This window comes from Onychomys torridus, chromosome 7 (genome assembly GCF_903995425.1).
Source record: "Onychomys torridus chromosome 7, mOncTor1.1, whole genome shotgun sequence".
NCBI lineage: Eukaryota > Metazoa > Chordata > Mammalia > Rodentia > Cricetidae > Onychomys > Onychomys torridus.
The window spans coordinates 67,622,900-67,647,523 of NC_050449.1; the positions used below are offsets into that span (position 1 = coordinate 67,622,900).

The 24,624-nt window shown below is 42.1% G+C and overlaps 1 protein-coding gene across 1 annotated transcript in view; it reads left to right on the plus strand.

The window, feature by feature from the left end:
• The window catches only part of Wdr72 (WD repeat domain 72), a 150,689-nt gene that overhangs the window by 23,858 nt on the left and 102,207 nt on the right, over positions 1-24,624 (plus strand). Inside the window, exons 12-13 of the mRNA XM_036191712.1 lie at positions 275-470; positions 18,165-18,367. Of these exons, the coding sequence (XP_036047605.1) occupies positions 275-470; positions 18,165-18,367 (399 nt within the window). The remainder of the gene's footprint in view (positions 1-274; positions 471-18,164; positions 18,368-24,624) is intronic.

Here is a 24,624-nt window from a genome sequence, read left to right on the forward strand (position 1 = left end):
TTCCTGGTGGGTTGGTGAGTTTAAACTCTGCTCTGGGGCTGCAGCTGATACATGAGTGCCCCCTGAAGAAGTTCAGTTTAATGCAGAAATGCACTTTTGGAAATAGCTGCAACAGAAGAGAGAGAGAGAGAGAGAGAGAGAGAGAGAGAGAGAGAGAGAGAGAGAGAGAGAGAGAGTGTGTGTGTGTGTGTGTGAGAGAGAGAGAGGGAGAGTTAACTCTCTCCTCAGGTAGCATATGGCTTTTCACTTACATAGGCCTGCTGTGCTTCTACAGGTTAGCGATGGACAGATGCTCTGCTGTGTGTGTGGTGACCACTCCGTGGCTCTCCTTCACTTGGAAGGGAGACAGTGCCTCCTGCGTGCCCGGAGGCACCTCTTTCCCGTGAGAACCATCAGATGGCACCCAGTGGAGAACTTTCTAATTGTTGGTTGTGCAGATGACTCTGTTTACATCTGGGAAATTGAAACAGGTAATCAGAAAGGTTAGCCCTGGTTATCCTTTACCTGATGGTGGTGTGCAAGCTTTTGTCCAGATGGAAAGTTCCATAAGTCACACAATGATGACCTCAGTTGTTTTCACTTTGAGTTGGGCTCCATTTATAGCTGCAGTGGAAGTGTGGGAAATAAAACACAGTGGCCTAAGTCAGATCCTGACCAGCTGATGATTAGCTGACAGGGCAGTGCTCAGGAATGAGCCGGATATTTCTGGAAGCTATAAATAAAAACATAAGTTATCTACTTTAATTATTAACAAGAGAGAAATTTAGTGTCCTGCTGGTCTCAAATTATCATTAAATTCTGCCTTCTTCAGCACAGTCACCAACTCAGCAACATTTTGAGCTAATTGATGATCAGTAATAATGGAATATAATTAATTATAAAAACTCCAAAAAAAACTTGAGTCAGGGAAACTGAAGACTCAGCAGTTCAACTGAACTTTTTGATATCACACCGCAAAGTTGTGTGTTTGGGACATTGATGGGATTTCCTTTTTTTTTTTTTTTTTCAAGTTTGACTAGATGTCTGAAGACAGAATAAATAACACATTTCAGAAAGGGCTGGGAACATATCAAAGAAGGGAGGGAGGCGTAATTACTGCATATGAGTTAGCATGGCTCTCTTGGGAGTGTGTTCCACAGGACCTATTGCATATTTTTTTATTGATCAAACAGTGGTGGTTTTAGGTTGGGTGTTGTTAACAGACTGGGTAGTTCCTAATATAGTTTGGACTTACACTTTGCCAAAATAATTGCCGTTTTCTCTCCCTCTGACTGTCATGGGCTAATGATGGCAATTCGCACACTGGAGTTTCCCAAGCCTCCTGACGCTGCCCTGCCTCTGGACCACGTTTAACAGCTTTGGGCAGCTTCAATGTTAGTTTTCTCATTTGATTCTCATAACTTGTGTGGTAGATGTGTTGCTGGGGCATGCCACACCTGCTGTGTAAATACACAAGATCACACAGCTAATAAGTGGGAGACAGTTCTAGGTCCTTGGTGACACTTCACACAGTAAATCCAAAATTATGATCATTAAAAAAAAATTATTTATTATGTATACAGTGTTCTGCCTGCATGTGAACCTGCAGACCAGAAGAGGGTGCCAGATCTCATTACAGATGGTTGTGAGCCACCATGTGGTTGCCAGGAATTGAACTCAGGACCTCTGGAAGAGCAGCCAGACGCTCTTAACTGCTGAGCCATCTCTCCAGCCCCCAATCATTTTTGTTTCATAATTATTTTTTGCTTTTATTTTATTCATTTATTTTTTTGGTTTTTCAAGACAGGGTTTCTCTGTGTAGCTTTGCGCCTTTCCTGGAACTCACTTGGTAGCCCAGGCTGGCCTCGAACTCACAGAGATCCGCCTGCCTCTGCCTCCCGAGTGCTGGGATTAAAGGCGTGTGCCACCAACACCCAGCTTGCTTTTATTTTATGTGTGTTATGACTAAGCATATGCTGGTGCATCATGTGCATTTAGTAGTGGAGGAGGCCAGAAGAGGGCGTCGTATCCCCAGGGACTGGAGCTCTAGTTGTGAGCAACCCCATGGGTGCTGGAAATTGAAGTCAGACTTTCTGCAAGGGCAGCCAAGGCTCTTGAGCTATCTTTTCAGTTCCAATCAGGAAAAATTAAAAAAAAATCTTTGTGTAATCTATGGATCTGAGTGATAGCTGAATATAGTGGGTAGAAGAGATTTTAAAATATTGACTGCCTCCAAGACCTGGTAGGGAAGAGCAAGCTGCTGGCCATGGGCAAATAATGTGGCTTATCTGCCTTGTCTGTGGAATAGATGTAATCATACAGGATAAAATCAAATAATACCTCTCATATCGGAAAACAAGCAGTAAGTCATTAGTAATATTAACCAGATCATCATCATCATCATCATCATCATCATCATCATCATCATCAAAGAATATAGCACATCTTAACCTCTATTGTGAAGCCCTTTTCTGTGAAACACAAGTGCTTATTCATGCATGTGGCTGCATATTGAAGTGGGGATTCTTGGGGACCAAGGCTAATTTTCATAGATAATCAGATCTAGAACAAATGGAGAACTATGAGGTCACTTGCAAGTGTTCCTGGTTTTAGGACAAAATGAGAAGAAGCAATTCTACCTTGCTCTTGGAGCGTGCATGGTATAAATGTTACCCCTTACTGCTGTGCACATTCCCATGTCTACAAACAGATGCATGCGCTACATTCCAGTCATAGTCCCGGCAGGAAGCCAAATCCAACTCATGTTTGTCAGATGACGAGAAATTCATGAACGGAGTAGTTGTAAATGTGTGGGTCGGGGTGAGGGAGCAGGCTGCGAATCTGGGGGGATGAGTGATAAGTTCCCTAGCATGTGGGCATGGGCAACAACAGGAACCTCCGCCCCCCCCCCCATCCCCACCCCCAGCCCTGATACATGAAACAGAAAGAATCAGAAGGCAACTGAAAACCAGGAAGTTCAGGGGATGCTCCGGACAGACAGGCAGGGTCGAAAGAGGGAAAGCTACGAAGCGGTTCTCATCCTCCTAACGACCGCCTTCATTATTTAATCACACTAGACATCAAAGATGATGACAGGGCTGGTTCTTGGCATCAGCCGCAGTGAGCATAGAGCCGGACACAGGCGGTAGGAACGGTTGGGGCTGGACTGTCAATGGACAATGATCAGTGTAGTGGCTGCCATGGAGAGGACATTTTAATTCATGAGTCTCTTAGAACTGGGTATGAATATTGTTCTGTAGAAGTGTTGTATCAAGTAAGGGCATGTTTGCTGCCAAAGTAACCTTTGGGATGTTTGTTTCAAACGAGGTTATTTATCCTTTGTTAACTATGCTGTTGTCCTTTCAAACAAACAAACAAAAAACAATATCAATTCAACCTAGGAAAGTAGTAGTATTTATATAACTGAGTCTTCATATGGGTAACAAATCCCTTACTTTTCCCAAATTCTATCCTAATGATTATCAGATCTCTGACCTCCTTTAAACTAAGTTTACCTAGTTTCCTTTTGCCTTGTGTCTGGCATTAGCTTTGTTGAAGGTTGTTTTTAATCTCTGCAATTCTTTTTGTTTTTTCCTTTGAGGTTCATGTATACTTATTTTATGAGTATGGGTGTTTTGCTTGTGCATATGCCTGTGTACCATGTGTCTGTGGGTATCAGAAGAGGGTGTCAGATCCCTTGGCACTAGTGTTGTATATGGCTTTGAACTGCCATGAAGGTGCTGGAATTCAAACCCAGGTACTCTAGAAGAAGAGACAGTGGTCTTAACTTCTGAGCCATCTCTCCAGCCCCATTTGCTTAAGATTTAAGGGACTATTTTTCTCTTTCCAAGCGGGGTATCAGCTGGCTAAAGTGGTATCATCATCATCTTTCTCACGCTTTATTTCTTCATTGTATTCTTTTTTATATAAAGGTGGAAAGATCTGGAGTCAGGAAGGTTTCCCACGTGTAGTTTTATGTCAAGGAGCAGGGAACACTGGCTAAGACCAAAACTGTTTAAGAGGAGCCTAAAAAATAGAATATGCCTGCTCACTGATGTGCCTGGCACACAGCAAAATGAACTAATGAATGGATGGATGAGTGTAGTCACAAATGTCCCTGGACCTCAGTGGCTGGAGGATGGAGTTCCCAACATCCACAGTTCCTCCCTGGTTGCTGCCTGGCTGGAAGCAGCCTGGAGCTTTCTGCTCCACACGTCCCACAGGGTCCAGAAGCTGGTGCCTCCTCAGAGCAAGGACAATGCTTTTTCTACTCCAGGAGTTTTTCTGGGCCTTTGTCCCATTGCTTGTGGTTGTACAATTCGCTCGACGGGGTTCGAGTCACGTGACTGGATGTGTTCTTTGTTCCAGTATTCAGCCTCCTCAAGACACAAAGGAGGAATCAATTGACTAAAGTGAGTCAGACGCTTCCCAGCACCCGCACACCTCCAAAGCCCAGAGGAGGGGGGGAATAGCAAGTGTCAGTGGGATAGGAAATCAAGGAAAGAGGCCTGGAATGAAAAGACATATTCTAGGGCTACACTCCCATGCCGATTTCATGCTGAAACCGTATGCGGTCTTTCTTTCTGTGACAGGTGGCATGGCTGGATGCATGTCTGGGTGATGCTCTGGGGTCATAGGTGGGCATGCTCACCTCATGGATGACCAAAATAGGGGGTTGTTGGTTAACACTGAAGGCTCTTGTCCAGGCTGAGGGCAGAGAGCTACAGCATCGAGTGCTGAGGGCTTCCAGTTTTACTTATTGATCTGCTGGATGTCCCGTGATGTTTAGGCCTGATTAGGAAGGGGAAAAATTGGAGATGTCATTTTGATTAATATTTGTGCTCCCACAGCGTGTTTGGCACTGAGGACTCCGGGTCTCACTGCTGCATGGCTGACACAATAGAAGTAATGCATTACCGAGTCTTTCCCTACATGCACACCAGGAATAATTTTCAGCTCTGAGCTAATTATCCCTTTTACACATTAAGTTTGGTGTATTTCTGAGGGCTTTCGTGTTTACAGTAACAGATTTGCAGGACAGAAACCTATACATTGAATTTCTTATGGGCTGTAAATGTAATGGTTATTTTTATTCCTGAATGTTTCCTGATCAACTTGTGCTACTGTTAGGACATAGTCCATATCAAGCCACTTAATTACTTTTTGTGGGGGAAAAATGAAATCTCGTTTGCTGAAAGATAAAATATTTCTTGATGGGATAGTTCAGTAGTTTTTCAGCACAGGGTTGGATTGTAAATATATTCAGCTTTGGGGCCTTATGGTTTCTCCTGTGATTTCTGAAATTGCCCTTGTAGCTCCAGAGAATCTGTATACAATACTTAAAGTATGGGAAAGGCTGTGTTTCAATAAAACTTTATTCAGTAAAACAGGCAATAGGCAGCCGTGGGTAATATGCATGAGACAAAATGATTGCTCTTCTTAACAGATAGTGTTGAGATAGTTCATCCAGTAAAGTGCCTGCTGTACAAGCATGAGGGCCAGAGCCCATGTAAGAAAAGTCAGGGTGTGGCATACAATCGTAATCCCTGTCTGGGGAGGTGGAGACAGGAGGATCCCCGGGGCTTCTTGGAGAGCCAGCCCAATCAAATGAACATACTCCATGTTCAGCGAGACTCTGTCTCAAAAACTAAAATGACAGGCATTGAGGTGCCTCAGTAGGACATAAGCAAACTAGTAGCCAAGTCTGATGACTTGATTTCAACCACAAAACCACAGGTTGTCCTCTGTTCTCCAGGTATGTACCTTGGCATGCATGCCCCCTAAAACTGTGGAGGGCAATTGTGGAAGACACCCCAAATAAACTTCAGACAGCCAAGCCACATGCATGCACACATACATGTACATGCACCTGCAAACATACACATGAACACATACATCACTCATACACATAAAAATATCGTCTTTGTAGCAACTCATTCTTAGTTCAATCCACCTTCCTGACAGTGGAGGTTTGGGATTGCTGCTCTCATCTCACTAGTGAGAAAATGGAGTTGAGACAGTCTGGGTGTGTCTAAGGCAGCTGCCTGGGTGTCACCCCTGTATAGGGATACATGTCTCTTCCTGAACTCTAGTGTGCCCCTCACTGTATACTACACAGTACAGTTCCTGCAGATGAAAGCCAGTGTTCTGTAACCATCAGGCAGGAGCTAGATAAGAAAAATGCTGGGAAGAGAGAGAGCAGCTTCCGGAAGATTGCTCGGTACTCTTTGGAAGGAGGGTCTCTGGCTATCTCTCAAAATGTGGCTTTTAATTTACACGTAGTCCTAACAGCTCTGGCCATCTGATTTCTCACATGACAGATTACAAACAGCAATATATAAGCAGGAGGTGGTTTGTGACAGGCCAGGCACACCTGAGAGCAGAAGTGACAGCTGACAGGAAGGCAGGAGAGACTGGAGTGTGTCAAGACTCAAGCCAACTCCCAAGCTCAGGGTGGGTAGCTGGGGAAAACAATGCTGAATTTGTTTCTACTATAGACAGTAAATTTCCAGCCCCATAATTTCTTTTCTATAATGGATTTCTTAGTACCAGCTGGAGAGCTCTTTGGTCTTCAATGTTGTTGTCTAATTAGGGGATTTTTGTTGTTGTTTTTGTTTTTCGGGGTTATTTATTTATTTATTTATTTACTTATTTACTTATTTATTTATTTTTTGAGACAGGGTTTCTCTGTGAAACTTTGGTCCCTGTCTTGGAACTCTGTAGCCCAAGCTGGCCTTGAACTCACAGAGATCCACCTGGCTCTGCCTCAACGAGTACTGGGATTAAAGGCATGCGCTACCACTGCCCAGGTAATTAGGGGATTTGTTTTCATAGTTTCAATGGAAAGGGTAAGAATTGTTTAAAAAAAAAATTAAGAAAGATTCTGGGCTGGGAGATAGATAGCTCAGCAGTTAAAGACCCACAAACAAGAGAACTAGAGTTTGAATCCCCATAAGCCAAGTAACTATGCAGTAGGCATGACAGCTGTCCTGTGTTTTGTGCCAGAGGCAGGGCATCTCTCTCTTCAACCCATCCCTCCCCCACCCCCAGCAAAATGGCTAGGAAGACTAGCCTTATTGGTGAGTTCTGGATTTGATTGGCACTCTGTTTTGAAAAATGAAGTGAAAGAATGATAGAGGAATGTCCTGAACATCAATCTTAGACATAAGGAACGTACACACAGGGAGGCACACCACACACACACTCACCACACACACACACACACACACACACACACACACACACACACACACACAAAGAAGAAGGAAACATGTATGAGCAATGATCTTTGTCAACTAAAAACTAATAGGCCATATTTTCCAAATATATTCAACACTTTGCCTTGGAACTCTGTAGAGTGAAAACTGAGGAATACACGGGGCCCATACCTTACCAGATCAATGGTCATATTCTCTCTAGTAGTATAGAATCTGTGGTTAAATTCTAACTTTGCCATAACAAAGTAGCATACAAGTTGGCTCTGGGGAAAAAAATTTCCCAGGACCTAAGTTTGAGTTCCTCATGGAGTACAATGGTCAATATTGGTATAACAGGAAATAACAAACGTTGAGATGAGTTCCAGGACCAACGGCATCACTCTGAGGATTATGTGCTTGGTTTCTCACCCAGGTCACCATTGTCTAGCTAAAGTGGTAAAGTTATAGCATGTGGGATGCCTTGCCAGCAGGGCTGTGGTTTACTGTTCACTGCACACGTCGTAGAGGTGGGCTCGACTGGGCAGCACCCTGCCAATTGCAGTTTCTCCAATGTGTCCTTTTCCCAGAACTGCTTGGTATTGTTGTGGCAGATTGCAGATGGCACCCCCTGGAGATGATTGCTTTTAGAAGAGGGAAAGCAGGATGCATTTGAGTGCCAGGCAAGGTTTTCCTGCATCGCCTTGACTAAGGCTGGTTTCCTTTATCATAATAATTACTGGTGTTATTACCCAATGTCTGTTTTTGCTCTGAAGCCTGGTTTTGAATCTTCACTCTCTCTTCCTTGGCCCTAGTTATCCAACAACACTGTAATTTGGAGTTGTGTGTATGATCGTGAGTGCTTGCATGGGTTGGTACACAGCTGGGAACATGAACTTTGAGACTTAGCAACTGAATATTTATCCAGCTAAGTTCAGTCTCTTAGGTAGGAGTCAGTGCCCAGAGTGGGTAAGAACATTAGTGTGGAGAGTTAAATTACCCATGTTTAAATTTTGTTCTTACCACTTCCTGGGTGTATGATTATGTGAGTGTGTATGTGTGCATTTGATTGTGCAGGGGTGTGTGTGTATGTGTGTGTGTGTGTGTGTGTGTGTGTGTGTGTGTGTGTGTGTGTTTGTGTTTATTTACACATCTGAAGTTTAATTGAGCTATTACTTAACCCTGTATTTTGACTCTCCCAACATAACACATTGGGCATATTACTTTGGTGTTTGCAAGACATCTTTAGAACATTCTGTGTGCTTAGAAACAAATGTGAAAATCAATACGATGTCATTCTAATTATAAAAACAAACGCTGTCTGCTTTTCACCAGTTAGACACCACTCTACCCCACCTCCCACCCCCAACCTCCGTCCTTACATCCTTATTGCATCCATTCAGCAGTTGCTGCCTTCCTGGGTTTTGCTTTGTAAAGAAAGCCCAAGCTGAAATCACTCTCAGCAGTTCCTGTGGTCCTACCGCACTTGGGGATAGAGTGCAGGCTGCGTGTGTTGTCACCAAAACACGTCCAATTCGCAGGGGGCTCAGGCAGCAGAATCTCAGGCAGCTGCTCTGCAGCTCCACCTTAGTGAAGCCCTTTCTGCAAATGGGTTACACTGACACTCGCTACCTTAACAGGGCTCTTAGCTTCGGTGCGCAGTGGAAAGAAGCCCAGAGGAGCCATCTGCCCCCCCCACCCCAGGTTTCCTCCTTTGAATCGCCCATATCTTCCCAGCAGCCAGCTGCCACAGAAATGATTTGGAAAGCAGGACTCAGTGGACTGTAATGACTGGTGCTGGGGGAGTGCAGGGAGGGGAGGTGGCTGCGGCTGGGAGGGAGGCTTCTCTGATTTGGCCACAAGATAAAAGACACTCTACTTAACTTCATTAGTCTGGGCGCATCAATAATATCCAATATCTACCATTCACATGTGTTAAGATTAGATGGGGGAAAGTCTTTCATGCCTCTGGAATGAACCAAGTAAAAATTCGTCCAGAGGTCAAGTCCTTGTCTTGGTGAGCAGAGGATTTTGTTGGGTTTGACGTTCCATGTCAAAAATAATATTGGTTATTTATCTCTGCCTTGTTGATAAGATCTGGGTATAGATCGTCCCGCCCATTCCCCCCACTCCACTTAGACCCAGTACTGATATGCCCATCCATGCTTAGAAGACCTTAGACCTACTTCTGCAACTGGCAGTGGGGAATCCCAGGTGCACTAACAGACCTAAGACGCTAAGAGTCATGGGTGGGGAGATGGCTTGGTAAGGTACTTACTGGGCAGATGTGAAGAACTGAACTCAACAGCAGAGGTTATACCTGTAGCAACACAAGTGATGGGCATAAAACGGAAGCTAGAGAGACACAGGTCGACAAGGGAAAGTGGGTCCCTGAAGTGTCAACTTGTTCCCAAAGCGCAGAAGATGACAGGGGTGCTCCTATAAACAGGACCCAGAGGGGGAAGGGGAGGCCCTAGTGTGCCTATGAAATAGTCAAGCCAGCTTCCCTGTTGGGACTCCCAGCTTTAGGCTCCTCCCCTCCAGGGGGTACAGCTCTTGCTTTCCCTTCTTCCATAGCTTGGTCTTCTGTTTCCCCCAATGTTCAATGGCTGTCTGCACCATAGAACTTGGGGTTCCCCTAGGCAGCCACCAGCACCCTGTTACAGTAAGATAGACAGCATGTGCTACTCTGGTCAAATAACAAGAAAACCATCAGTGGTTTTATCCAGCTCAGAGCCCTTCAGAGATGCCTGGCCATAGAGGGAATTTTATGAGCCTAAAGTATTTACCATTTCTTTCCCCTCACTTTTATCAACAATGTTAATAAATAAACGTGAATCATTTGAAAATGTACACTACCAGTGAAACAGGAAATTAAATAATTTCATGGGTATTGAAAATGTTTAAAAATAAAAACAATGATTGATTGGGGTCTTTATCATCCTTTGTGTGAACTATTGGCAGACTGGCCAACTGATTACCTCACCAGTCAAGGCCTTTCTTCTACCCCCCCTTTTTTGTATCACCATCCATTCATCACATACCTTAAACTCAGCAGCAAGTATCCCAGCCCCCTTGGCATGTGGCTCTGCTACAGGATCATACAAATGCCCCATTACTCACCTTTCCCATCCCCTAGTTTCTTTTATGGATTGATTTAAGAATTAAAGAACACTGGGGGATGGGAATATAGCTAGTTGGTAGAGAGGTTACATAGCATAGCACAGAGCCCTGGGTTCCATCCTCAGCACCACATAAATAAGGTGTGAGGAGGCATGCCTCTAATCTCAGCACTTGAGAGATGGAGGCAGGAAGCTCAGAGGTTCAAGGTCACCCTCAGCTGCATAATGAGTTTGAAGCCAGCCTGGGCCACATGAGACCCTCTCTCAGAATAAATGGTAGAAAATGGCAGATTTAATGATAAAGAGAGCTTGAAGAGCAAAAGGATAACAAACAACAAACAATATTTTACAACTTACATCCAATTCCTCTAGAAAGAGAGCGTTGGAAAATGAATATGTTGGTGTGGCACATGATTTCCCATCTGTAGGTATTTATTGAATGACTCTATGGCTTGTTGTACTCAGAGCGTAAGACAGGAGATAGAATTACTTTCTGAAGTTGTTTTTGTTTTGTTTTGTTTTGTTTTTCGAGACAGGGTTTCTCTGTAGCTTTGGAGCTTGTCCTGAACTAACTCTGTAGACCTGCCTCTGCCTCCCGAGTGCTGGGATTACAGGTGTGCACCACCACCACCCGGCTGTGAAGTTTTAAAAATGTAACAGAGATGCACATTTTTTTATATCTTGATCCGTTTAGGCATTTAATAATTTGTTTCCATAAGAAAAATTTTGGAAAAAGAATCATAGATTTGAGTTCAGGTGGGTGTGCCAATCAAGAGTCCTGGCTGTATTGCTTTCCCACTGCTGCATAACAAATAACTTTGAACTTCATCGCTTAAAATCTTTAGTTTAATATCTCACAGTTCTACAAAGTAGAGGTGCAGGTGACTGTCACTAGCTTCAAGGCTTTGGGTCTCACAGGGCTAAAATAAAGGCATGAACACCCTGCTTGCAGCAGCTGCTTTTCAAGGGCTCAATTAGTGGTTCAATTAGGGGCTGGGGAGATGCACAGTCAGGAGAGTGACCTTGGATTTCCAGTACATTTAAAAAGCCAGGCATGATGGTATACACCTGTTTGCCAGCGATTGGGAAGCAGGAACAGGAGGAGATCTGGGATTCAAATGACCAGCCAGCCCAGCCAGACAGTAAGCTCCAGAGACAGTGAGAGACCCTGTCTCCAAGGGTAAGGTGGAAAAGCAAATGAGGAAGAGACTTGAATCTACCTCTGGCTTCTCTCCATAAACACACACATGCTTGCACATGTAGACATATACAAACACATACATGCTTGCACATATAAGCACAAACAGAAAAAAAATAAAGGTCAACTAATGAGAACTGGCCTAATTGAAGGGTCTCCTTCTGAGGTCAAGGAACTAGTAATCTTAATGACCATTGGACTGCTGTGACATCACAGTCCCATGGGAGAAGACTGGAGAAGATTGGGGGGGCACTGGGCATTTACTTAGAGAGTTCTGCCTGTTTTCTTGGAGGTCAAGCCTGAGAGTCTATAAAGACTCCAGAAGTGAGTGAATCCATGGAATTGAAGGGTGGGAAGTTGAAAGAACATTTTTTGCATACCTGGGTATGGACATAGTATTGACTCTCATAGGTAGATTCTAGTGGCAGTATCCTGAGCCTCGATCCTTCCAAACAAACTCCACAGTCCACTGACCCTGTGTTCATTCATTTGCCCACTCATTATTTGACTGATTGCAGTCAAAACCATTCTTTCCTCCCTATTATATCCTCCCCCTAGGAATACAAAGGAGACAAAGCAGAAACACCAAGACCCTCCATAGACTTTGCCCTTCACTCAGCACCTTATCCGGGAGAGCACACTTCAATTCTGCCTTTTCCAATATGCTTCATCTTTCCAGGAAAAACTGTAGATCAGCTCAGCAAGATAATGACCTAATTACCTGAACTGATGCCAGAAGCAAATAAATGATAGACTGGAATGTCTTCAGGGCCATTGCAGCCAATAAGTCAGCTAACCTTCAATAAGATGCATGAGGGATAAAATCTAAGATAGTTATTTTAAAATTAAAAATAAATATACCTGGTATCAGAATGCAAGGCATACCGAGTGAGTGGCATTTTCTGTTAGTTAGAAATGTGGTGATTTTTAATGCTATGCATAAGATAGGAGATTGTCAATTTAAGCATACTTTTCATAAGATAAAGCAAAACATACCTTTTCTGTGCATATCCTCACAAATTAGTTCATTTAGTTCCAGAATGAAGTTGAAAATTGAAATTTAGTCATAGGTAATGTTAACACATGTTTAAGAAGAGAGATCATTTAATAAGAAAATAACAGGAAGCATCTGGTTTGAAATTTGCTTAAAGTTAGTATTTTGTTTATAATTTGGACACATGTCAGCAACTTGAAACCTCTATGTATCTCATCTCTTATTCTCTGCCCCCTTCTGAGCCTGTCATTGCATTTTTCTGGAGGTCAATGGTCAGAATTGGATGTGGGGGTTGAGTATGTCCCTCTGGTAAATGCTGGGATTTCTGTGAAGGTGCTGGAGGCAGAGCTGGGGTTCAGGTCACAGAGGTCAGAGTTTTTTTTTAAAAATGTATTCTATACCCTTAAGGTATAGAAGGTTGGTGGGAAGCCAGTCCTGAGTTTGTTAACCTACTCAGGCCTTTGCATAGTGTGAAATGAGTGAAGTCATTGAAGATCTATTTTACAGATGGATTTATTCCACTCTGCAATAGTTAGGAAAGAAGAAAGTGCCTTTATGCTTGGTTTAATATTTTCAGATCCATTCCCCTTCCCCACCCTTCCATTTCTTTCTAGTTAGCTAAATCTAAATCCCATGCCTCCAGGGCCTCCCCTTGGTCAAACTCACATCAGTTTCCTATTTTCCAGGGTAAGATGCAGTCACTGTGAAATGCTTTTATTAGGCAGGGCCGCTGGGTCAATCTCCATACACTTCTGTGAGCAAGGCACTGAGCTTCATGTGCAACTGAAGATAAGTGAGAAGTCTCATAACACAACCAATGGTCAGCTTCCTCCACACAGAGGAATTTGATCACTTTTGGCAGCCGTCTGTTTGACTGAAATCTGATTGCACGAGTGTGGCTACCGAGTTTGATAATGAAGCTACTTTGTAAACCTATGCTATTTTACGTGTAGTCACTTTGAAACATAACTATTCTTTAGCACTGCCCCGAAGCACATCAAATTCAGCTGAGGAAATCCTACCAATAGAGACAAGTCCTAGATCTATTATGTAATATTTCGTGTTCTTACCATCAAGCTCTGTTCATGCAAACATGTGCCTGTTATTAATCATAACATCAGGTTTCTTTTTAGTAAATTCAGCTAATGTTTTAGGTTTCCACAATGCTATGAGTAGAATATTTAATTGAATGCATCTCCTTTTTTTTTTTTTTTTTTTAAATGAAACATGTTGGCTCACAAGTCTGAGCTTTTGGTGGCTCTGAGAATTTGTGTTCCTGTGATAATTTTATTTCTTTATTGTTCTCAGGAAGTCACTACTGTCTCAAATTTATTTATGTAGGTGTGTAATTTAAAACAATTTATTTGTTGATAGTGGATTATGATACTAGAAAGCAAATATCTGTGGTATTTTAGGATACATTTACTAGAAGACCAAACATTTTAGATTTGATGGAAATTACCAGGGAAGCCAAATGGTGAAAACTTCCGGTTTCTGGGAGGGGAGGGGACTTCCGGAGTCCGGCAGCACAGTTCCTTCGCTTTGTGTCTGTGGACAGGAGTACTACACTGGTATGGCATGTTCTATGTTTCCTTAGCTCTCTGCCTTGCCTTGGTCAAAGTACTGTCCTTTGAGGCCTGTCTTTCTTGAAGGATGCCTGACACTTCAAGTCTCCAGCATACATTATAGAGGTCACTTTCCCTATTCAAAAATGAAACCAGAAGAAAGAAGTACAGTTGGTTCCCTGTAAATAGTGACAGCCTCAGTGTCTTTGTCTGTGCTTGTATTTTAACAACACACTACTAAACAGAAGGCCAGGTGAGAATCACCATTTTATATGCAGAATATAAAATATAATCCTCCCTTTATAGACTCAGAGGTCTGTGCTGGCCTTAAACACTCCAAGTCTCCTTAGATGGAAGTCTGTCATTGGAATTTAACCCCAGCCTGTCTTATGACTGTGTAAGTTTCTGTCTCTTTGCCCTGGTCTCTACCTGGAAATCCCTGACCTTTAACCAGGCCAAGTCCATCATAGATACATCTCTGAATCTCCTCTGCCCGAGCACATTAGGCATGTGGAGGTGGTCTCAGAAGGAAGGATTTGCCATAAAGATGGAGGGATGTACCTCTCAGCCCTCATATCAGGGGCACTGGTCCTTAGGATGGGATGAGAAACAGCTAGAAAGTTGAAAGCCTTACTATTTTCCCCAAAAAGTCCTCACGGAACGAGGGGTTTTGAGGAGGGGATTATTGGACCAGCAACTGAGTTGCTATCCATACTTCATAGGCAGTGTGTGCAATTTAACCCTAATTGAGTTTAGGCCTTGAGTCTAGGTTAGGCACTAGAGTATAGAAGCCTGGGGAAGTTAACTGAGGAGGACTATGGGCCATGGGAAGTCATCCTCCATGCTGGGTGCATATCTCCAAGTACATCTGCCAGTTATAGGACACTCAGCTCCTTTCCCATAACCCTCTACCATTGCTCTGTAAGTAGACCTAATAAACTCACTGGTGTCCCAGGTGGACTTTAGTGGAATGATACTTTGGTTTGTCACTGGGGAGGAAGAGGAGGGTAGATTTGCTTACACCTCCCTAGGGGAGGACTTCTCACGAGAACACACCGATAGTCTTCCTTGTGGTTATTCTCTTTTTTCTAGATACTCGTAACAATTTTAAAAATGTGCCTAAGTGATGTAAATTCTGTAAATTCTACTGAGAAGTGATTTAAAAGGGCTCATTAATCAGGAGAAAGAAGCAATAATAGTTTGATAAGAAATTTTAAAATAAAGAATTAACTCCTTTGTTAAGATTTATTATCAACAAAACCAAATATCCAATGTTTTCTTTGGTTGGGGGATATTTACTTAGGGGTGGAATAGAATATTTGTACTTTAGATACTACAGTAAATTAGCCTTTGATATCCCTTATTCTTGCAATGTCATGAGGCTTTGAGGCTGAGCCACTCTTGTTTACAGTATGTTGCAAACAGGTCACATTGGATGGTACGGTAGATGAAACAGATTCAATACCTGTGCAAAAACAGGAGGTGATAGCCATACACTTACATGGGTAAGCTTTGGTTATGGCTAGACAATTCAAGAGATGGTTGTGTTTAGTTTAAGATGAGGTACTTGAATGTGTAAAATATACAGTGTAAGGCACAAGGCTATGTGATTAAAGTACAACAGATTATTTCTCAAGGATTGTCAAAAGCCAAGCATGGTAGCACACACCCGTTCTCTCAACCACTTGAGAGGCTGAGGCAAGAGATTTCTCAAGCCCAGGAGTACAAAGCCAGTTCCAGATAACACAGAGAGACTTACAAGTTTTTGAAAATATTTTCCAAATATCACAGTGTGTAGCCCCAGAAAGTTCATGAGAAGACTATCCATGTGGATACCAAGTTCAAAGACAGGCTTCTCAGAAAGACAACGAACCACATGGTTGTAAGTTCTGGAATGCAGTCATTTTCCGGGAAGATAAGCTGCAGTCTTTCATCTGATAAACTTTTCTTACCATCATTCTTGAGAGAAAAGATTTTCCTGATGTTGCTACCAGCATCCTCTGTTGACAGTATCTCAATAGTCATGGAAAAAGAAAGGTTAGAAAGTTATATTTAGATGTTGATATTCATGATGTTTTCTTACACATTTAAAATGATTACAATGGGAGAGCATTGCCAAGAGTCCCTGGGATTAAAATTCTGCCTGCTGCTGTGACATGATGGCCAGGACCAGTTTAAAATGCCAAACACCAGCTAAGAGTGATGGAGGAAACGGGAGGGAGGAGGGGCCTGAGACTGGATTTGGTGGTTGTCACTACAATTTTCATATCTAGCTTCCTATCAGAAGGCAGAGGGATATATCATTTTTACTACCACTTTCCCATAATAATCAATTTAGTTCATCTTTTCTTAATATTATCAATGACAATTAATTATCTCCAACACAACTTTTTCTCATAGGTAGGAAAGGAATAATATGAAATTAAATCTGTATTATGATATTAATTATTGAATTTCATATCATTTTTGTTCAGTTGGGTATGAGTTATATTTAAGATTAATAATACAAATGAACTCATAAAGGATATGAAGCAGACATCAAGATTAATTTGCTCAATGAATATGTGATATCACATTTATAAAACCAGTTGACTATTTGTCAATTGTTTTCTGATACTTTCTTTTTGTATGTGAGTGTGTATGTATATGAGTGTAGTACATGTGTGTGGCATACATCTACCTGTACATAGGTTTAGAAACCAAAGAAATGTCAGGTGTCTTCCTCCATTCCTCTGCACTTTTATTTCTTTGAGGCAAGGTCTCTCCCTGACCTGGAGCTCATGGGTTTTGGCTATGTAGACAGCCAACAACTGATGCTTCTGTCTCTGCCCCCACCCCATAGTGCCCTGGTTATAGGGACTTGAAGATATTAACTGAATTATTTGGTGCTAGGTTCCAAACTGAGGTCCCTATAGTTGGGTAATACCTTGCTACTAAGCTTTCCAGCCTTCTGATTAGTGTGTGTGTGTGGGGTGTGTGTGTGTGTGTGTGTGTGTGTGTGTGTGTGTGTGTGTATGCATTTGGAGGTCAAATGATTATATGTTGTATCTTCCTTGCTTGCTTTATGCTTTATTTACTGAGGCGGGGTCTCTCACTGAACCCACAGCTCACCATTTGGGCTAATCTAGTGGGGGAATCCCTTGTGTTTGTCTTCTTCATGCTGAAATTACAGACATTTACCTGAGCACTATGAATCTGTATTCTAGGTTTCATACTTGTGTGATAAGCATAGCACATCACCTCAGGCCAACTCTGGTAAATTTTATACTTACTCTTTTTGAAGATTTATTTTTATTACTTACATGTATGCCGCATGAGTGCAGCGCCCACAGAGGTCAGAAGAGGGTGTTGTTTCCCCTGGAGCTGGAGTTACATGTGACTAAGAACCCAGCCACAGTCTCCTGCAAAAGCAGCCAGTGCTCTTAACTGTCGAGCCGGCTCTCCAGCCCCCCCTTTTGTTCCTTTTATCTTTAAATTGGACTTGTCAGCACCACTTCTGGAGCTGGAAGGATGTCAGAGGGCAGAGGAGATTAATTCCAGCTCTAATAACATAAGAAATAAAAAAGAGAGGTTCTGGTGATAACAAACTCCAGCAATAAAAACAACAACAAAAGCTGGGGGGCTCTGAGTGAGGGCAGATGCACCCCTAGCCTTGGTGTCTTCACCAACCCTAATGGTTTAAGTAAGTTACACATCACCAGTAGAAACACTGCCAGCCTGGGAACCCCAGACGAGCACTCCAGAGTCTCTGTTGTTTGTGAGCTGCATACTAGGAGACAGTACAAACATAGTTTATAGTTGTTCCTTATTGCTCATGTTCACACTGGATAGCAAGAGGGGTTTTAGTCATGGAGACTCTTGGACTGTTGGTTCCAGTGGATAAAAAGACTCTTAGAGGAGGATGCACTTTCAAGTCCACTGTTTCATAGCCGATGACAAAATTTCAACTATCCAGACAAAGCTCCCAGACTGGCTTTTTCTGTGGTAAGAAGACAAGAATGACAGATTAAAGAACCAAGGTCCTTCTGTGAAGACGGCCTTTGAGGTCTCTTTATTGTATTCCGGTGGATATTTTGCTTATATTTGGTTTGTATCTTGGGTTTCATTTTCCAGGCACGTTGGAAAGGCATGAGACAGGAGAAAGAGCGAGGATTATTCTTAACTGTGGTGACAATGTGCAGCTTGTCAGATCTGAGCCTACACTGTCAGTGGCCTCAGAGACACACAAGCACAAAAGTGTAGAGCAGAGGTCCTCCAGTTCCCACCAACCTGGGCTGGTGCCCTGCCCTGGTCTGCAGCTGGAGTCTTCATGTAAGGTGAGTCCACATGTCCAGTGTTCCACAGGAACATAGCAACTGGGGTAAGAAGCAACACGGCCCTAACCTGTCCGAACAAAAGCAGGGAAGGGGTGATGGCCTCAATCTGAAGATGTTGGGTTAAACAGGATGGGGGAATTTAACTCTGTAGTGGATGCTATCCCTGCAATGACATTTGTGACAATAGAGTTTCCAACTTCTCAAAAATTAAGTTACTGTCCCATTAACTTAAATTATAAGTGTTGTTTCAGTGGTGGTGCCTATGTTCTGTAGTTTGGATCCATTTTTAATTCTTTAGTTTAATGCATTTAGTATCTTTTACTCCAACTTGCTGCTTATTATTAAACTAGCTTTATTATTTTTCTCTTCTAGACATGTTATGGTGATTTAATCTAATTTCTTTAAGATATTGTTTTCCATTTTTATCCTTCATGCTATCTTGTTAGCCTCTTTACCTGTGCCATTTGTATGAATGTACCTAGTGTTTTTTCATGTAAATATCCTCTCCACAATATTATCTAACATATTTCTGCAATTTTAAGGGCCACTATATACTCTGTTTTATTGCTCTTATTGCTGTTGTAAATTATTTTTCACTAATTAATAATTTATATATAAATATTTCCAATAACATATTTGAACTTAAAGGTTTTTAGGAAATCAAAAGTAGGGTCTAGAGAGATTACTCAGAGTCAGGGGCACTTGCTGTTCTTCCAGGGAACCCAAGTTTAGATCCCACCATCCACATGAGCCTCACAACTTTGTGTAACCACAGCTCTAGGGGTCTGATGTCTCTGTCTTTCCTGGCCGCCTGCTCTCACATGCATATAAGAGCCAAGTTACACACACATACACTCATATTCATAATTGAAAATAATAACATAAAAAATAAGATCAAAATTATTTGTGTGGACATTTGGGAGCAGAGGTTTCTAAATCAGGAATTGCATATTCATAACATTACTTCATTGCTCTGAATGAATACTTAGCTATGGTCCTGTTTTTATCTTGTGTGTACATTTATATTAGAAGCAGAAGATGTCATGTCACTCATCAAGGTGATGGAAGCCAGGCCACACATCTGAGCTTCCACACCACCTTATGAGTTTAGGGACCTGATTTGGATTTTATCTGAGGCCAGCACTCATTTTGAGATCTCAGACACTAAAACACCTAACAATAAATGTGTAACTTGAAGGGTGTTGACTTGCTGAACAGTATGTTAACAGTGCTGGAATCACACTGGTTGACTGCCCAGTTTCAAAGTGTGAAGCTGGGTGGTTGCACAGCACAGATGTTGATACAAAGCTCCATGGTTCTCATGATGTCAGCCTCAGGGTATTGGTCCACTGAGTTCTGAAAGTCAGATAATGTCACCTCAACCCACCAGGCCACTGAAAATCCCCTAAAGATTACATTTCTCTATTTATTATTCCATTCAGACAGCCTACTTCAGTCTTTATGTTCCTTCTTCAGATCCTAAATTAGTGGGTAGCAGCAGCTTGTTTCCTGTACTTTTTCATTATTTTAAGGTTGTCAAAAGCTGCTCTTTGTGTTTATTAATTTTGGTCTACCTGAGTGGACATTGTATACATGCAGTGCCTCTGGAGGCCAGAAGAGGGCATCAGATTCCCTGGAACTGGAGTTACAGTTGTAAGCTACCATGTGGGGACTGGGAACTGAACCCAGGTCCTCTGGAAGAGCTGCAAGTGCTCTTAACCACCGAGCCATCTCTCCAGCTCTAGTTCCTAGCATCCCTAACATGAAAACATGCTGCTTGTAAGGATACTTATATAGCTGTGATAAAATTTTAATTGAATCGTATACATGTTGGGATCAATAAGGCTCAGTGATTGAGCCTGTCTAGGTGTTCATTCCCATTCCGATGCGGCTGCCTTGCTGTCTGTTGTGGTGGAATGTGCATTAGAGAGTAGAAAGAATGTGCTGGAGAGGGCCATGTGGGGTGAATCTGAGTAGATGGCGCCAGATACCTGTGTCTGAAAGTGTCATCATGAAATGCACTGTTTTATACAATAAGCATACACAATAGTGGAGTATTCTCCTAGAATGGTAGACAAGAGCTAGGTGTCTGTTGACCTGTGCATTTCAGAGGTGGAGGTGTAAGGTCTGTAAGAAAAAAAAAAAAAATCACTTTCACTAGGTGCCAGTTTCTCTGCTTGGATTCCCAGAAGATAAACTGACTGCTGTTTCTTCCCGAAGCTCTGAGTGACCCTTTAGGTAGTGGTAACAGTGTATACACATTTCATTTTCTGTATATAATTTTGTTTCTTTCTAGATTTGAAGAGGCAATAAAATGCCCCGGTCTTGTCTTCCTGCTCCTAGGCTGATTTCCACTCTATTTTCTAGTTGTTGCTCTTTACCGGAGCAGACTCCAATTTCCAGCCTTTGCTCTTTGTAGCGGAGAAGTAGAGGAGACAGTGACTCATCTCTTCCTTCACATGCTCCCGCTGTCGCTAGATTTGGTGTGGCTGCAGGTATCTGCCCTTGTGCTTCTCTGTCCCACTTTCAGTTCTGCACGGCATGCCCTCATTGTCTGTCATCCATGTGTCGTTTTAGGATTTGTCTAGAGCCAGGGTGCCAGGATGGTTTTATTTATCATCATCATCATCATCATCATCATCATCATCACCATCATCATCATTATTATTGTTATTGTTATTATTTACTTCATTTTTTTCCAGACAAGGTTTCTCTGCGTAGCCCTGGCTGTCCTGGAACTCAAAGATCCACCTGCCTCTGCCTCCTGAGTGCCGGGGTTAAAGGCCTGCACCACCACCACCTATTTTCAAAGGTAAATGTGTATGTTATTAATCTACTTTTTTGTGCTTGTGATATGTATGTGAGAGAGTGGGCACATGGGTCATGGCACCCATGTGGAGGTCAGAGAGCAACTTCAGGTGCTAGACCTTGCTGCCCATATTGCTTTGATGTGAGGTCTTTTGTGTTTGCCATCCAGGATAGAGGTCCTGCAAGCTTCTGAGAGTCTCCAGCTCTCCTCTCTGCCTCTCTTCTCAAATGTCTGATACTGTGCTCAGCTTTTCTAGGAATTCTGAGGACTCAGGCTCAGTTTGTCGTATTTGTAAGAGCTCTCTCCACTGAGTCATCTTCCTAAGTGATTTACTCTTACTATACTAAATGCTTCATGAGTTTCAGAAGAAGAAAAAAATCTTCAAAGAGTGTGTGACTCATATACAGGTTGTGGGTGGGGGAAATGGACAAGAAGCCTATGAGTTTTGGACCATCCAAGATTGCTTTGCATTTGTGCCTGTGTTAGTGTACTTGAGTCAATGATAGTGAGGCACAGGTAGACTACTGGACAGCAATGGAATAGATAGTTTAGACAGGACAAAACATCTGGAACTCTATGTTGGCCAATATTTGGATGTTTCTAGAATGTTCTATCCAGTTTTTCTTCATGGTTTTGGAGAGTACATATAAATGGGGGGCAGATTATGAAGAGAACAGAAAATGTCATAAAAATCATTTTAAAAATACATCCACTTTGAATTTCTGGAGGAGCTAAATCTCTGCTGCTCCACAAAGAAAGGTCTTTGGGATGAGAGGAGGAGAGTCAGGGTCTTAAAAGATTTATGGGATACAATACCATGTTGGCTTTTCTTATATTGGGCAGAGGATGAGACAGGATAGAATCTATTTAAATAGTGGAGGGAGAAATGTAGCTTTGAGGTAGGGATTTAACAACTGGGCTAAAATCATTGCTACATGACAGAATCTTTGCTGCTACACTCGATTTTAAAGAGAAAGGTCCCATTTGCCCATTGGTTAGTTGGTTAGTTTTTTGGTGTATGTGTGTGCGCGTGTGCACGTTTTCAGTTCTTTACTGGGCTTCTTATCCATAAGATGGGTAAAAGGATAAGCAGGATTATTTCAATTACTACAATTTATGCATTTGCAGTGTCTGAGAAGGACCCTGCTGAACCGAGCAGAACCTGTCTCTCACCAGCTCTCTGCTTGCTTGTTAGCTTAGAGCTGCCCTGTCTAATGTGGTGATATTAAAATGAACACATGACAGTTCTAGTTGGTGTTTGAAATAAGACCAGAACAAAATGTTAAACACATACATTTTGAACATATTAGATTAAATAAAAATTATTCAAACCAACTTTACCCACTTTCTATTTATGTTGTTTTAAGATGTCTGCTGGACAATTTAAGACTATAAATGTGGTCTGCATTTTATTTATTTAAGACAATGGTGCCCATGAAAAGGGTTATGTGAATCAGGAAAAATCAAGGAGTGAATGTTTTAGGGTCACAGCTCAGATCTTTGCCTACTCAGCTCTGCTGTTGAGCACAGGGGTATCCATGGAATATTCAGGTAGACTTTACCTTACAGCAGCAGGCAGTGGCCCAGATGTGATATACTGTCTGTGGTTTGCTGATCTATGATCTAGTAGTTCTCTTTGCCCTGGAAGATGAGGAGGTGTCAGGAGAAACTGGCAAAAGAATCTGTAACTCCTCTTTTATCCATGTCTGAAATTTTAATAAAGCCATTTATCTTAAGTTCATATATTTGTGTATATATGTGTGTATACATATGTATATATATGGAATGTAAAGTGGAATAGTTTGTGTCAATACATTATATTCTATTATTGTATAGAAACCAGTACTTACATGTGCTAGGACACTATCCTTTATTAAATCAATCAATCAATCAATCAATAAGCAAACAAATAAAAACAACAATAAAATATCCTGCAAATTAAGATTTCAGGGTACAATCAAGTGTGTGTGTGTGTGTGTGTGTGTGTGTGTGTGTGTGTGTGTGTGTATGGGTGTGTTTCTGGTAAAAAGTCAAGGGCAAACATATTCTGTGGTGATATTTTATTTGTGCACCCCAATAAAGCTTATCTGGAGATCAGAGGGAGGTATAAATTATATAAGTTTGAAAGACATCAAAAGATAGTTTTTGGTTAGTAATACAAGTTAGGATAGAAAGTGAATTAGGTACATTTTGGACTCACCAAAATAGGATAGATAATGGAATATTTTCTCTGAATTTGTCAAATGCAAATGGACTAGACATTGTTGATGTATTTATTGCCTGTATATATTGTATATAGTTATTGTACTTATTGTATATAGTTTTTCCTTATATTTGTAATTTTTTATTTTAGACAAAAAATGAGGAAATGTGGTGATATTTTATTTGTGCACACCAATAAAGCTTATCTAGAGATCAGAGGGAAAAGCCAGGCACTATATTAAACATAGAAGTCAGGCAATGGTAGCACATGCCTTTAATCCTAGCATTTGGGAGGCTGAGCTTCATCTGGATCTCTGTGAATTCAAGGCCACACTGGGAACAGATCCAGGCATGGTGGCACACACTTTTAATTCCCAGCACTAGTTAACCATGGAGGTCTGAATGTCTGTACAGACAGACAGAAAGTGATAGAGCTGGGTAGAGGGAGGAAGTGAGATGGCAGGGCACAGAAAGGATATAGGCATGTGTATACAGGAAGTAACTCTCTCTTGGCTGAGGATTTCCTAGCAGTAAAGAGGTAAAAATGTGGCTGGCTTCTTTCTGCTTCTCTGATCTCTCAGTTTTCACCCCAATATCTGGCTCTGGGTTTTTTATTAATAAGACCATTTAGCAATTCATCTTACAATATCCCATTACAAGAAGCCTCTGGTCCTCAAGCACTTACCCTACAGCCTTGCTTAGTCATTGTCCCAAGGAGATATTTGGACCTTTATTCCAATGTTGGGACATATCCCACAAGTGATCAAGTGCAAGTGAGCTGTGCAGAGAGGGGGAGCTAGTGGAGTGGATCTTGCTTCCTGAAGAGGAATCTAGGCAGCGCCTGGCTCCATGTGGCCCCATGAGTTCCTAGAGCTCATGCTTAACTCCTGTCCAGAGCCTTTAAAATGGACTCCCTGACAATCAGCATCTCCCTGTGTCTCTACAGAGATGAAGTTATCGCCACATGCCACACTGTCCTCATGTGTTCATAGATACATGTGTAGTATGCGTAAGAATGGGATTGACTATGTGCACATGTGTGTGAGTATACCTGTACATGTGCATTCTAGTCTTTGGAGGTCAGGGATTGAGGTTAGGTGTCTTCCTCAGTCCCTCTCCACCATGTTTTTGATATAAGGGTTTTATTGAACTTGAACCTTACCAATTTGGCTAGACTGACTGGCCAGGGAGCCCTGGGGATCCTCTTGTCTCTGCCTCCCCAGTGCTGGGATTACAGGTGCTTACA